The following is a 12,836-nucleotide window of genomic DNA, read 5'->3' on the forward strand; positions in this document are numbered from 1 at the left end:
GGAGCTTCAGGCGAGTCTGGAATCTTCTACCTCGGGTCGCTTCCCTCTCCAAGAAGAAACCTCAGCAAAGCACAGTTTTCATCTCCAGTCCCTGTGATCTGACTGTATGGATGAGACCCACAAAGATGGAATCCCAAGACCTTGTCCTTCCAAAATGTGGGGCATCCGAATGCCCTTCACGCGCATGGAATGCTGAGATACGAGATGGTGGTTGCTTAGCTCTCTACTTGGTTTTATTTTAATCCCCTCATTTGGGAAAATGAAGAGTTAAAGCAAGGCTCGCACCCCAGCTGCCGAACGGCACTGCCTGAAGCTGCAGCAGAGAGCTGGAGGGGGTCCCCATGGTGTGTAGAACCCACATAACTGGGAAGCCTGAGCTGCAATGAGATGCCAACGGGAAATTCCAACCAGACGGAATCATGCCAGACTCAGCCCATCCCCACCCCCTGCAGGGCCCCCCCCCGACCTCCCAAGCCTGGGGAGCCAGCAGACACCCCTCTTAGGGCTCTTCCGTGTGCCAGGCTCTCTCTGACCCTGGGGTGTGGGCTCCAGAATCAGGACTCTGTTTTCAAGGAGACGACAACCCAGGGAGATGCCAGGAGACTGTTCCTGGGTGTGTCCCAGGGCCCCTGCGTCCCTTTGCGGCCGAGGATGAGGACTGACCCATCTCCCTCCTCGAGGCCCCCAGCCTCCCCGGGAGGAAGCAGGGGGCGCTGAGGCTGTTCTTATGGCTCCAGTCCCGTCCCCAACATAAGAACAGCTGGTGCCCACACACCCCCGGACATCAGCCCCCAGCAGAGAGACGGGGTCTCAGATAGAGAACGAGCTGGGAGGAGGCAGCAAGAGACAGGACCAGATGGCACACCCCTGAGAAGGTGACGAGAAGCCCACTCCATGTTGCTCCCTCCAGGCAGCTCACGTGAGCTCCTGGACCAACCCCCGTGGACGTGCGGGCCATCCTCCTTCTGCCCCATCTCTCCAGCATCACCCCCTGCAGGACCCAAATCCTCTGCTTCCCCTCTCACCTCTCAGAACACGTGTGCACACCTGTCAAGTATCCTCTGCACCCGGCTTTTAGAAACTGAAGCTCTGCCAGGCTGGGGGGTCTTGGGTCCACTCCTCTGCTTGGACTAGCTCATTCACACCCATTCAAAGGCCCTCTCCTCCAGGAAGTCCTCCCTAACCACCGCCCCCACCCCCAACACACACCCATGCACACGTGCGAACATGGGGCAGAGGCCTTTCCTTTCGTGGTCTCTTTGCTCCCCAAACTTCCCAGCACTTCAGCACAAGTAATGAACTGTATGTGTCTCTGTGCCACAAGGGCTAGACAGGAGACTCTTCTGCCCCCGGACCCGTGGCCATCCCGGAGCCAGAAGTGTCCAGGAAGAGACGAACAGATGAATGATCTCGTGTGATCTGAGCAACCTTGGACACAGAGGATGGAAAGAGATGAAGCATGTTGCCCGAGGCCACGGGACAAACAGAGGCAGCATTCGAATCCCGCTGTGACTCTCAAGCTGACACCCACCCACCATAAAACCAGCAGCGGCGGCTTCTCCCTGAAGCTGGAGTTAGAAACATGGGAGAGTTTTCAGACAGAAAGACGAGTGAGGCGGTTCGTTCCGCGTCCTGCTTCCGGAACACGACGAGAGAGCCAAGCCGCCCGTGTTCACATCCTGGCGCTGCCACGAAGCAGCTGTCTGTCCACAGCCACCCTGCCTGGCCTCTCTGTGCCCGAGGTGGGGGCGGTCATACCAATGATGGAAAAGGTGCAGCGGGTTTCGGAGAGAAGGCTCACATCAAAACGAGAAGCACGTGTAGGTTAACAAAACTTCCAGGACTTTTCACTCAGGCAGGCAACACAAGTCAGAAGGAAAAATGGGTTCAAAACAAATACAGGCTCATAAAAAAAGAAAAGAAAAATACTGGTTCAAGCCATTAGCACAAAGACACTCTGAGAGCCGGCCTCTAAAAGCCAGCCCTGGCAGCCTCCTAGCTGCCACCCCGGGCCCTGGGGGCGCCCCTGCAGAGGGGTCCTCTCATGGCTCTTTCCTGCTCAAACTGCCCGGGGGGCTCAGTGCCTCCGCCCCTTGTTCTCTCTTCTTCCACACCCGCCTCCCTGGGTGGTCTCGTCCAGCCTCACCTATGGGCTGAGACCCTCATTTCTGTCTGTCCAGGCTCCACCCAGACGTCTAACAGGAGACTTAAAGTGTCCACTTGGGACTCTGAGGCCCACCCCCGTCCCGCTTCTCCACCTCAGTAATTAGCAGTCATCCTGCGTCCGGAGGCTGAGGCCAAAATAACTGGGTCAGCCTGAATGATTCCAGCTCCCTCACCGTCCACATCAAGCCCTCAGCAAGTCCTGTCCACTCGACCTCCCCAACTCTTCAGCTCTGTCCATTTCTCCCCAGCCCCCAGGCCACTACCCTCTCCAGGCCATCTTCCACCCTGGACCCTGTAGGAGCCTCCCCCACCACCACCCCGCCGGCTTACTCAGCCTCCACTCTAGTCTCCCTGCGATCCATCTACCATGCACCACACAGAGGGGCTGCTGAAAACATGAGTCAAGGGATGTCACCCCCCTGCTTGAGAGCCTCCAGCCCCGGGGCATTGGGATAAAATCCACAGTCCGAAGCCCGGCTTTTAAGGCCCTGCACAAACTGCCTTGGCCCCGCCCGCCTCCCCTCCCTTCACTCCATCCCGTGGTCCTCTGACACACCTGGTCCCCCCGGGGGCCCGTGTACGCCTTCCGTCCCCTTTGCCCAAACGCTCCTCCCCAGGTCTTTTCACAGAGGGCTCCCTGCCGCTGACGTCTGAGTTCCAGTATTATGGCCCCCCCACCGCCCACCCGAGAGCCGCTGGAGTCCCGCTCTCACGCGTCACAGTCGCCGTGGCAGAGGGCCCCACGGACTTCTTGTTAGCGCATCTGTTTCTGTGCTTACTCTCAAGGGTGTATAGCGGCTTCAGAGGCGTCCCCTAGAAAAGACACGTCCATGTCCTGACACCTGGAACCTAAGAATGTGACCTTATTTGGAATAAGGGTCCTTGCAGATGTAACTAAGGATCTCCCAATGACATCATCCTGGATTATCCGGGTGAGTCCTAAGTCCTAGGACAGGTGTCCCTAGAGGTGCACAGGGGAGATGGCCACGGGAAGATGGGGGCAGAGGCTGGACTCACCGCCTTGGCTCTGGGCCCCTGGTGTGGGGAAGGAATAACCAGGTGCCCGTGCGCACGGGATTCCCCAGGAAGTCAGGGACAGACCCAGGTGGGAATCTGGCCCCCCCTCCCCGCACCCCCCACCACCACCATGGAAAACAGCTGTCCTTTCAAACGAGCCCCTCGGCTACACAGCGAGACGGAGCAGGACCTTAAGTTCCTCCCCTTCCCCACCACGTCCTCTGCCTGCCTCCGCTCTGTGGAAAACTTGAGTCAAAGAAGTTCAATCAGAGAAATGAGAAACACAGAGGCAGAGGGAAGCAGTCAGAGGAGACCAGAGAGTAATCGTGTCGTCAGCAGACACAGTCGAGGACCGTCGGTTCTTTCTCAAGGACTAGATAATATTCTGAGCCACATCCTGCGGGCTGTCTTATAGATACCGAAGCCCCAAGTAGAAGTTAACTGCGTGATGACCAGAATGTACCCACGACAGAAGCTGCCACGATTTCGAGAACTGGCCTCAAAGAAATGGGAACAAATGGACCCTGGAACTGAAGATTAAGTGTACCTAAAACAAGCAAGATGACGCCGGTCAGACCACCGATGACCAAGCTGAAGATGACCGTCAGAGCTGACTGTGCTGTTTCTGCGTGTAGCCTGCCCCCCTCCCCACTTCTGTCTACAAAAGCTCTTGCCCACAGTTTGCCAGTGGAGGGGAGGAGTTGGCCTTCGGATAGATGTCTGCCCTGCCCCTGTCCAGTTGCGGGCACCCAAAATAAAGCAAACTTTCCTTTCCACCAACCTGCCCTGTTTACTGGCTTTTGGGGGGCGAGCAGCCGGGTCCCACACTCTTTCGGTAACAGGAGTGCTCAGGGACTGAAGTGTCTGTCCAGTCGAGTGGTGAGGAGCACGGAGTCCCGTGTCCTCTAGGGATGGGCACGCTGTCATGAGCAAGGACTGGTTCCCAGGACCGGCTCTGAAATGCCAGAGCGCAGAGTGTTTCACACTAATGGGCTGAGCCAGTATTTTTTTTTTTTTTTTTGAACCTGTTCTTCCTTTTGGGTCATGTCACCCGCTGGAGTAACCGCTCTGGCCCCTTGCTGTTGTTCAATCTCTAAGTCACATCTGACTCTTTGCGACCCCGTGGACGGTAGCCCACCAGGTTTCCTTTGTCTGTGGGGATTTCCAGGCAAGAATACTGGAGTGGGTTGCCATTTCCTTCTCCAGGGCGTCTTCCCGACCCAGGGATGGAACCTGCGTCTCCAGCATCAAAAGTGGATTCATTACCACTGAGCCACCTGGGAACCCAGCAGTAAAATGGAAACAACAGTTGTACCTATTTCATGGAGTTGCTGACAGAGCTAAATTAGTGACTAAATGTAAAAGACTTCAATTATAATAATTTCCTAGAGCAGAGAGCGTTCCTTCCACATTTAAGGAAACAGAGCAGAAAGGCTGTGGGAGTCGGTCAAGCTCTTTCGGGCGGGTCACTTTCGGGTCCAGTCTCCTAACCTTGGTCGAGTGCCCGCTCCCACCCCTGGGTGGGCTGACATAGGACCCTCCTGATAACATGCAGGCAGCCGGTTCCCTCCCGCCCCAGCCTCTTGTTTGGACCAGCCTTGGGGGTTAAAGGCGGTGACCAGCAGAAAGAGTGCCGGCCACAGGGCACAGCCTCCGGTCCAGCCGTGCCTGCTACGAGCTGGATGACCAGGGACATACGGCTTGCCCTCAGCGCCACACTGTCTCAGCGCTAAGCTCCCCTCCAGGCTGAAGGGTCTCTGACCCCAGGAAAGTTGACCTAATAGGTACCCGCCCACCTCAGTTTCATTTGAAACCACTACGAGGAAACTGAGACCATGTGCAGCCTGCACAAGCATTTATTAATGAAACTGTTACGATCTGATGTTTTGCTAACCTTTTATTGTGTGAGATATACTGGCAAAATACTCGTGCGTCCTATTAGAATTGTTTTCCTGCAAAGTTGCTCCACCCACCGCATCCATTGCTCACAGAGACCCCCGCCTTCAGAGGAATGGCGGGGGCTGTCTGAAGGATGTTGGGGTGGGGGCTTCTGAGGAAGCTCCCCAAGCACGAGGAGGGGACAGAACTCCTGAAAGCCCCACGTTCTCTCTCACCTTCTCAACCTTTGTCCATGCTGTTCCCTTTGCCTGGTGACCCTCCCCACCCCCCATCTGCTCCTTCACATCCCAGTTTGCATGCCACTTCCTCCAGGAAGTCTTCCCTGACTCACTCCCAGCTGGAGTTGGTTTGTAATCATCTACTTTTCAGGGTCTCCTGGAAGTTACGCCCCATGGGCAGAAGGCTCCAGCTTCTCTTCCTCTCTGCCATATCCCCAGGACCTAGAACAGTGTCTGGCACAGAGCTGGCCCTCAGCAGATACCTTGCATACAGATGATCAAACGCCTAAGGAGGCCAGCTGGGCCCACTTTGCATGACCTTTACCAATACGGCTGCCTCCCTCCCAGCTCCTGGCTGGGGACATGCAGTCTTAGTAGAGCAGTCCTGGGGGAAAGGACACTGTCCTACTCTAGGAAGGGGACAACACATATAACAAGTAATAATAACACAGCCCCCACGACAGGCATCCTCCTATGGTCTTGCCACAGTCCTCCTGCATGCTCAGTAGTGTCTGACTCTTTTGCGACCCCATGGACTGCAGCCCGCCAGGCTCCTCTGTCCACAGGATTTCCCAGGCACGAATATTGGAGTGGGTTGCCTTTTCCCTCTCCAGGGCATCTTCCCGACCCAGCGATTGAATCAGTATCTCCTGCTTTGCAGGTTCTTTACCACTGAGCCACCTGGGAAGCCCCCTCAATCCTCAGAGAGACCTAAAAAGTCAGTTTCTGTTATGTCCATTTTACAAATGAGAACAGGTCATCCCATGCGTCTTCTCTGAGGGACAACAGGCAAAGCTGTTGTCAGTTCCACAAATGAGCTCTCTCCTAGAAGCCTGCTGGGTGCCAAAGGGGAGTGAGCTCCCTCCTCCCCCACCACCATCAGGGCACAAATGCACCCAAGCTGGGGTAGCCCCGGGCAGTGCTGGAAGGGGCGTAACCTGGAGCTGTGGCTCCCCAGAAGAGGCCCTGGCGCCGCCTCCTGAGACACCCTGAGTCTCATTCTCCTGCAGCCCCCTCAGCCTGTCCAGCCCCCGCCACCGAGTGGGAAACTTCAGGAGCAGCCGCGGTGCAGCCACGTGTTTTCAAGCCAAGTCCTCTCTCCCCTTTGTTCTCCTCCCAGCAACGTTCTCTGTAATCAGTTGGAAAGGCAGCCCAGCTGGAGCCAGGGGCCAAGAAAGTCTTGAAGAAAACACAACCATCTTTCCCAACACCCTCCTCTCTTACTCCCTCCCTCACTGGCTCTCAGGAAAGCTCAACGGCACAGACAAAAGGATGCAGGACAGATTGATGGTTCCCGCTCTGCCCCGCGGCTCGAAAGTGCAGCGCCCCTCTGCCTTCCCGTGGTCTGGTCACCAGAGGAGTGGCCGAGGATTAGCTCAAAGGCTCACCATCAAGGCTTTTTCCGCGATCACTTTTAAACTACACATTTCCTCCGGACCCCCTCGGCTCTACGGGGGGTGGGGACAGCGTCACTGTCAGCCTTCCAAGGCTCCGGGAACCTTACACTGTCTGAGTTTGCAGGTACAGAAAGGAACCTGGCAGATCTCTCCCCTTCTCTCGCCCCAAACCATACCAAACTTGTTGAAATTCAAGAGAGGGACCTCCCCAAAGATACAGGCATTCTCATCAGCGTGCAAAGAAGAGAGGCTTCTTTACCCACTTCAAGTGAGGACCTGCTCCAGGAAGAAGACGGCAGTAAACCATCAGTCAGGGCTGGGGAGCCATCCCAGCCTAGCACACCTCGGCACTCCTTCAAAGCTGGACCCTGCCAGTCTGCAGGGGACCCTTCTCACACAGGAGGTGCGAAAGAATATCGGTGGAAGGTCTGGGGACTCGGGCTCAGCGAAGTCCAACTACACCTTCTCTCTGTGACTCAGTTTCCTTGTGTGTTAGATACAGGGGGGTGCCAGGGCCCTCTGGGCTTTCGATCCAGCCAGCAGTCCCCTGAATCCCTTCCTCCCCTGCCTGCCTGACAAGCTCCCACTCAAGCATCCGTCTCCTCCAAGAAGCCTCCCATCAACCCCAGGGCCTGGGATGGCTCTCGCTGCGGGTGCTGAGCCCTGTTCCTCCACCCACGACATGTCCCTGGGCACAGGCCCGTGCCTGGAACAGACAGGGTTCCGTGAAGGTCTGCTGCAAAGGGAGCCAGGGAGCCAAGAAATCTCTGCAGGGCTCTCCCCGCCCCCACCCCTCCAGCCTCCCAGGGGAACCCCTGAATCCTGGCAAGGCATTAGCTGGGACAAGTGACCTTTGACAGAGGAAGGGGAGTGGTCACCAGAGAGTTTAAAAGCTCAACTAAGCCAGAGATAAAGAACCAGAGATGCCGAGGGTGGTCGGAGCCCTAATGTGCGCCTGGCCCCAGGAGGGCTAGCCTGACTAATGACTGATAAGTAACTGGGGTCAGTGGAGAGGTCAGAGGTCACAGCTGTGATTGGCAGGGCCTTGCAGTCACCCCTGAGGAGTGGAGGCCTTGAGGATTAAGGGAGAAAGGATGAGCTGGGTGCTTGCCATTCCAGCGCTGTCAGTCCCAGGGCTGGGGGCTCTGTTGATGGAGAACCCCTTGCACCCCCTTGACACCAGACGGCTGGCTGGGTTTGGAGGTGGCCTGACCCCAGCCGCAATGAATACGGAGCCTGGCGGCACCTCCGTCTTGAGATCCTCAGTGTCCCAGGAGGGCAGACAGCAGTCTCCCCACACATAGCTGTGACCCTGAACACCTCCAGACCACACCCTTCCTCTCTCCGTCCTGCACGGGCGCCCCCTACTCCATGACGGGGTCTGTGTCTCGAAAAATTTACTGATCCCCACCCCCTAGTCTGTTTTCCCATCAGAACGCTGGGTACCACAGCCCCTGCATAAGGGTGGAGGTGGGAGGAGTGAGAACAGGTATGCCAAAGGCGCTCCAGGGGCAAGGGCAGCCACGGGGGTGGAGGAGGGGTGAGGGAGGGGACGGCGACCTTGGCCACCACCGGCCAGCCTTCCTCTCCCCCAGCCGGCACTCTGGCCCCGGCGGGTGGATGGGCGCTAGGCTGGACAGGGTTTGGAAGCGAGAGGACCTGCGGGAGAATGTGTTTGGAGGCATCCATCTCTAAAACAAGTCCCCAAGTCAGCGGAGGTGATCAGGTTGGAAGCCAGGAGACGGGTAGTTGGGGGGGGGGAGGGGAGCGCCGCGGGGCAGCTCAGATGTCTCAGGACCGCCGACGGGGGCGCAACCCCGGGCCGCCTCCCCAGGCGCTGGCAGTCCCCAGAGTCCCACGGGGCGCGGGGTCCCCAGGGGTCGGGGGGGATGGGGGAGTCACTCAAGCGGGGGCCGTGGACTCGGGGCGTCCCCTCCCTCCCGATGCCCCCCAGCACCCCTACCTGGGGCCACCAGCAGCGAGAGGCCGCCGAGCAGCAGCAGCAGCAGCGGGACCCGGCGCGACGGGGCGGCGCGCTCCATGGGCGGCGGGCGGACAAAGGCGCGGGGCGCGGCTCTCGGCTCCGGGCAGCGCGGGCTCCAAGCTCCGGCCGAGCCTCCGCAGCCAACGCTGGGCCCCGGCCGCGCGGTTCAATTATCCCGCCCAGGAGGAGGGCGCGGCGGGGGCGGGGCCGCGGGTCGCCCGCTCCCCTCCCCCCGGCCGCTCCCCGCTGGGGACCTCCGGGCCCCCTCCCTCCTGGGGGGCCCTCCCTCCTGGCACCCATCCTCGAAGGGCGCGCAGGCCCACGGCCGGGGCGGGGGCAGGGACCCCAAACTTCTCCTCCGTGGGGGGGGCCTGGGAAAGGGGGGGCGCCATCGGCGGGAAGCACCCCCACCCCCACCCCCGCCCACATACCCCCCGCCCCTTGCGAGTGAAACCCGATCCCCTCCGCACCCGTCGGCCAGAGTGGCGGGCTGGGTATCAAAGGTTAGCTCCGCCTGGCTCCTCCAAAAGCGTGGGTGGGGGGAACCCTGCCTCAGGCAGCGAGGGGTCCCCAGGATCAGAGGCGCCTTTTGAGGGGAAATAAGGGCGGTCCATTCGGGGAGCCCCCTGCGGGACTCGGCCCCCGAGTGTTGCCCGGAACCCACAAGTCTGCTGGTTTCCCTCCCCTTCCTGCGCGCGGGTCTCCGGGCACTCTGCAGGTCGGCGGTCGACCTCAGGAGTGCTCGAGACTGCCACCTGGCTCTGCCCTCAGGGGACCCCACGTCGGGCTGACTCCACCAGCATCCCAACGCCCGTGGAGGGTGATGAATCTGGGGCACCCAAGCTCGGGGGAGAAAGAGATTTCTTTTTGCTGATTAGGAAGCAGCCTTTGAGCTGGGCCTGCAAGAGCCACTCTGTGTAGGAAATTCATGGCTGCAACCAGTCAGTGGTTACTGAGGATGAATTAGTCTGCTGAGCTCAGAAATAGAATTATTTAAAAGAATAAGAAAAACAAAGATGTGTGAGATGGGAGCAGTGGGATGAGACCCACAGGGACACCCTTAGCCAAGTGTCGGGGTTCCCTGACCCAGGAATCCCACTCGGTTTTATACCAAGCAGAAAGGCATACGCTGTGGGCACTGAGACAAAGTCATGGACCAGAGTGCTCATTGCTGGGCAGTTCAGGACAGCTTCCAACAGGGAAGGGTGGAGCTCAGCCGCAGCAGAATGAAGGCATTGGGCAGTCTGTGTGGAGCACTACGCAGCCCTGAGAAGGGAGGGCTCAACAACCTGTCTGGAAGGCTCTCAGACAGGAGCCACTGTGGAGCCAGACGCTGAAGAACACTTCCTGCAAGATGTCACGAAGACAGGAACAAGTTACAAGTCAGGAGAGTGATGGGTTAGGGACCAGAGGGGGCCCGAGGTGGCTCTTTAGGGAGGGGGGCTGGTTAGGATGTATTTTTAATCTCTGCGTTTGTTCAAGGTAGGGTTCAGTTTGTGAGATTTTATCGGGCTGTTCACTGACTGATAACGTGCCCTTTTCTGAATGAATGTTAGATTTAAACATCAAAGATGGAGAGACATGGCACTCATTCCCCACACAGGGTGCCTCTCCAGTCTGAGATTTGCAGAGAGCCAGCAAAAGCACATGAAAGGCATGGGACCGGCCCTTTAAAGATGAGCAGCAGCATAAGAAGGGTTTCCTGGGCAGAGGGGGTTGCGTCTACAAAGGCGTGGGGGCAGCAGAAACTCTGGGCAGCTTAGGAAGATGACCTGGTCCATTTTGGCTGGATGGTGCGGGTCCCTGAAGCCCGCAAAGCTGGTCTGGTAAAGTCCCGAAGGCAGTGGATATGGGGATATGGGAGTTTTAAGCTCGAGGCAGATGGAGACTTGTTACTACTTTAACATTAATTTGATGTTTTTAAGCCATGGGAGAATCAGGTTGTCCTGGAAGGACGTTAGAGAACCAGAAAAAAATGTGTTTGCAGCAGATTACAGGCTTGTCTGTTATTTTATTAATATTCACAACAGCCCTGGGAGGTTCTTTAGTACCCCCATTCTACAGATGAGAAGACCAAGGCTCAGAAAGGTGAGGTCGTTGGTCAGATTCTCATGACCAGTGACTGGTGGCTGTGGGTTCTGACTCCAGGCCAACCGACTTCCAGTCCTGGGCTGGAAGGGCTTTGTTTTTCTCCAAACACTATAGCATAAACCGTTCCCTCCTTATTGGAAACCTGCATTATACGTCTAGCCAATGAATAGTATACAGGTTGCACACACATGTACTTCCATGATCATTTCTAGGTCTATCTATGTTGTTGCAAGTTGATTCCAGTGTCGTGTTTGTTGTAGATGTGCAGAGTCTGGTTCATTTACAGATGAACCACTTTCCTGTTATTGGATGTTTAGATTATTCCAATATTGGGGGTTGCAAATCGCTGCTCCAGTGAAACCTGTGTGCTCTGGGCTCAACTCCCAGTGTGGATGCCCCAGCCAATGCTGCACGCAGACCTGGACTGATTCACCCCGGAGAGAGACAGGAGCCAGGCCTTGGGTTGCTGCACTTCCTCTCCAGCACTAATATCCTTGTTCAGTCTGGACTATTTCCACAGGCAAAAGGACAGGCGTCTCGATGCTTCAATGAATGTTTTTAATTAACACAGAGTTTGAACATTTTTCATAGTTGTATTTGTCTTTCATAACTTTGATTCCTTTATTTTTTAAAGGTTTTTTTATGTGGACCATTTTTAAAGTCTTTGTTACAATATTACTTATATTTTTTAATGTTTTTTTGGCCACAAGGCATGTGGGATCTTAGCTTCCTCACCAGGAATCCAACCCACACTTCATTGGAAGGCAAAGTCTTAACCACTGGACCACCGGGGAAGTCCCTTATTTATTTTTATATTGGCAGAATTGTTTATTACAGTGAAAATTTAGAAAAAAATGCAGTGTCCAACAATAACCTATGGCCGGTATGTACGATTAAATTCAACAATGTTAATAGTGATTCAACAGAATATTGTGCCTTTGTTGAAAGGGCTAACTATGATGCCTTGCTAGAAATATGATTTTTGTGAACTAATTTATGTAGAAAGAGGGAGGGGGGACAAGATTGGGTGAGAATGTATAGATTCACATTGCAGTTATGACTCTGTAAAAGCTACATCCATGCTGCTAAAGATCAAACGGGAGCTAAATGAAAGTGGGGGTTGTGTTTGACTAGTGAAAATATTGTTATTTTAATTTTTTAGGAAACCATTGAGCCAGGAAGGAATAATTAATTGTACCAGAAACCTGGAGTGGCGTAATTCCTGCTCTTAAGCCTGACTTTTGAGTTTCTCGGCAGCCAAAGTAAAGATCAGATTAGGATCACTTATGCAGCCCGTTTTCTGACCAAAGGAAGTGTATCATTTTATCAGGAGAGACAAGCTTCTTTCTGGCATGAGCTTCTAATCAGTTTCCTTCTGGGTCTTGATGTTAGAGTCAGGAAACTTGATGAGCTGCACATTTCCCTGTAGCTGGTGGAAGCTGGGCTCGTCTTCAGAGCGGTTCCACTGGGGGGATTAGGGACCGAGGAGGCCCCCACCATCTGGCCCCTGGTCCAGGGCAAGATGACACACACCCTTGGATTCTGCTCCAGGCAGGAAGTCGTTCGTTATGTCCCTCTGTGACAGTCCAGCTTTCTCCCATCACTGAGGAGCAGAACAAATGGCCACCCCCATCCTCTCCGTAACAAGCAATGCTCTGTTTGTTTGAAAGATCATTTTTGGCACACGTGGACTGTTTTTTCCCCAAGTCAGAAAGTAAACGGCTTTGATGCTGCCCAGCCTCTGGAGGACAGGCTGCTGTGGGGCTGCCATGGGGTACTGCTACCCCCCTGAGCGGTTTCCTCAGGGCAGCGAGTGCCCTGGCCCCTCCCCACCTCTCCAGGTGTATCTTGGTCCCTTGTATCTTGTATCAGCAGCCCCGGGTTCTTTGCTCTGCTTCTAGAACAGCCAAGCACCTCCCCTCCCTGCCTCTCGGCTCTGCCGGCTCCATCCTCTCATTCAGGTCTCAGCTGAGAGGTGGCCCCTTCCTGACACGTCTCCTGCTTCATACTCCCCTCTTTCTTTGTTAAAGTCTTAGTTTTCCCTCCACCCACTAGCTTATGAGC

General features: G+C 55.9%; 1 protein-coding gene across 2 annotated transcripts in view; it reads right to left on the bottom strand.

The window, feature by feature from the left end:
- FBLN1 (fibulin 1) overlaps positions 1-8,838 on the bottom strand; it is an 82,315-nt gene extending 73,477 nt beyond the window's left edge. For both annotated transcript variants that reach the window (XM_025282688.3, XM_025282689.3), the window contains exon 1: positions 8,661-8,838. In XM_025282688.3, coding sequence (XP_025138473.3) covers positions 8,661-8,739 — 79 coding nt within the window. In that variant the 5' untranslated portion in view covers positions 8,740-8,838. The remainder of the gene's footprint in view (positions 1-8,660) is intronic.
- Positions 8,839-12,836: the final 3,998 nt, after the last annotated feature.

The sequence above is a fragment of the Bubalus bubalis genome, chromosome 4, assembly GCF_019923935.1.
Source record: "Bubalus bubalis isolate 160015118507 breed Murrah chromosome 4, NDDB_SH_1, whole genome shotgun sequence".
In the NCBI taxonomy this organism is placed as follows: Eukaryota; Metazoa; Chordata; class Mammalia; order Artiodactyla; family Bovidae; genus Bubalus; species Bubalus bubalis.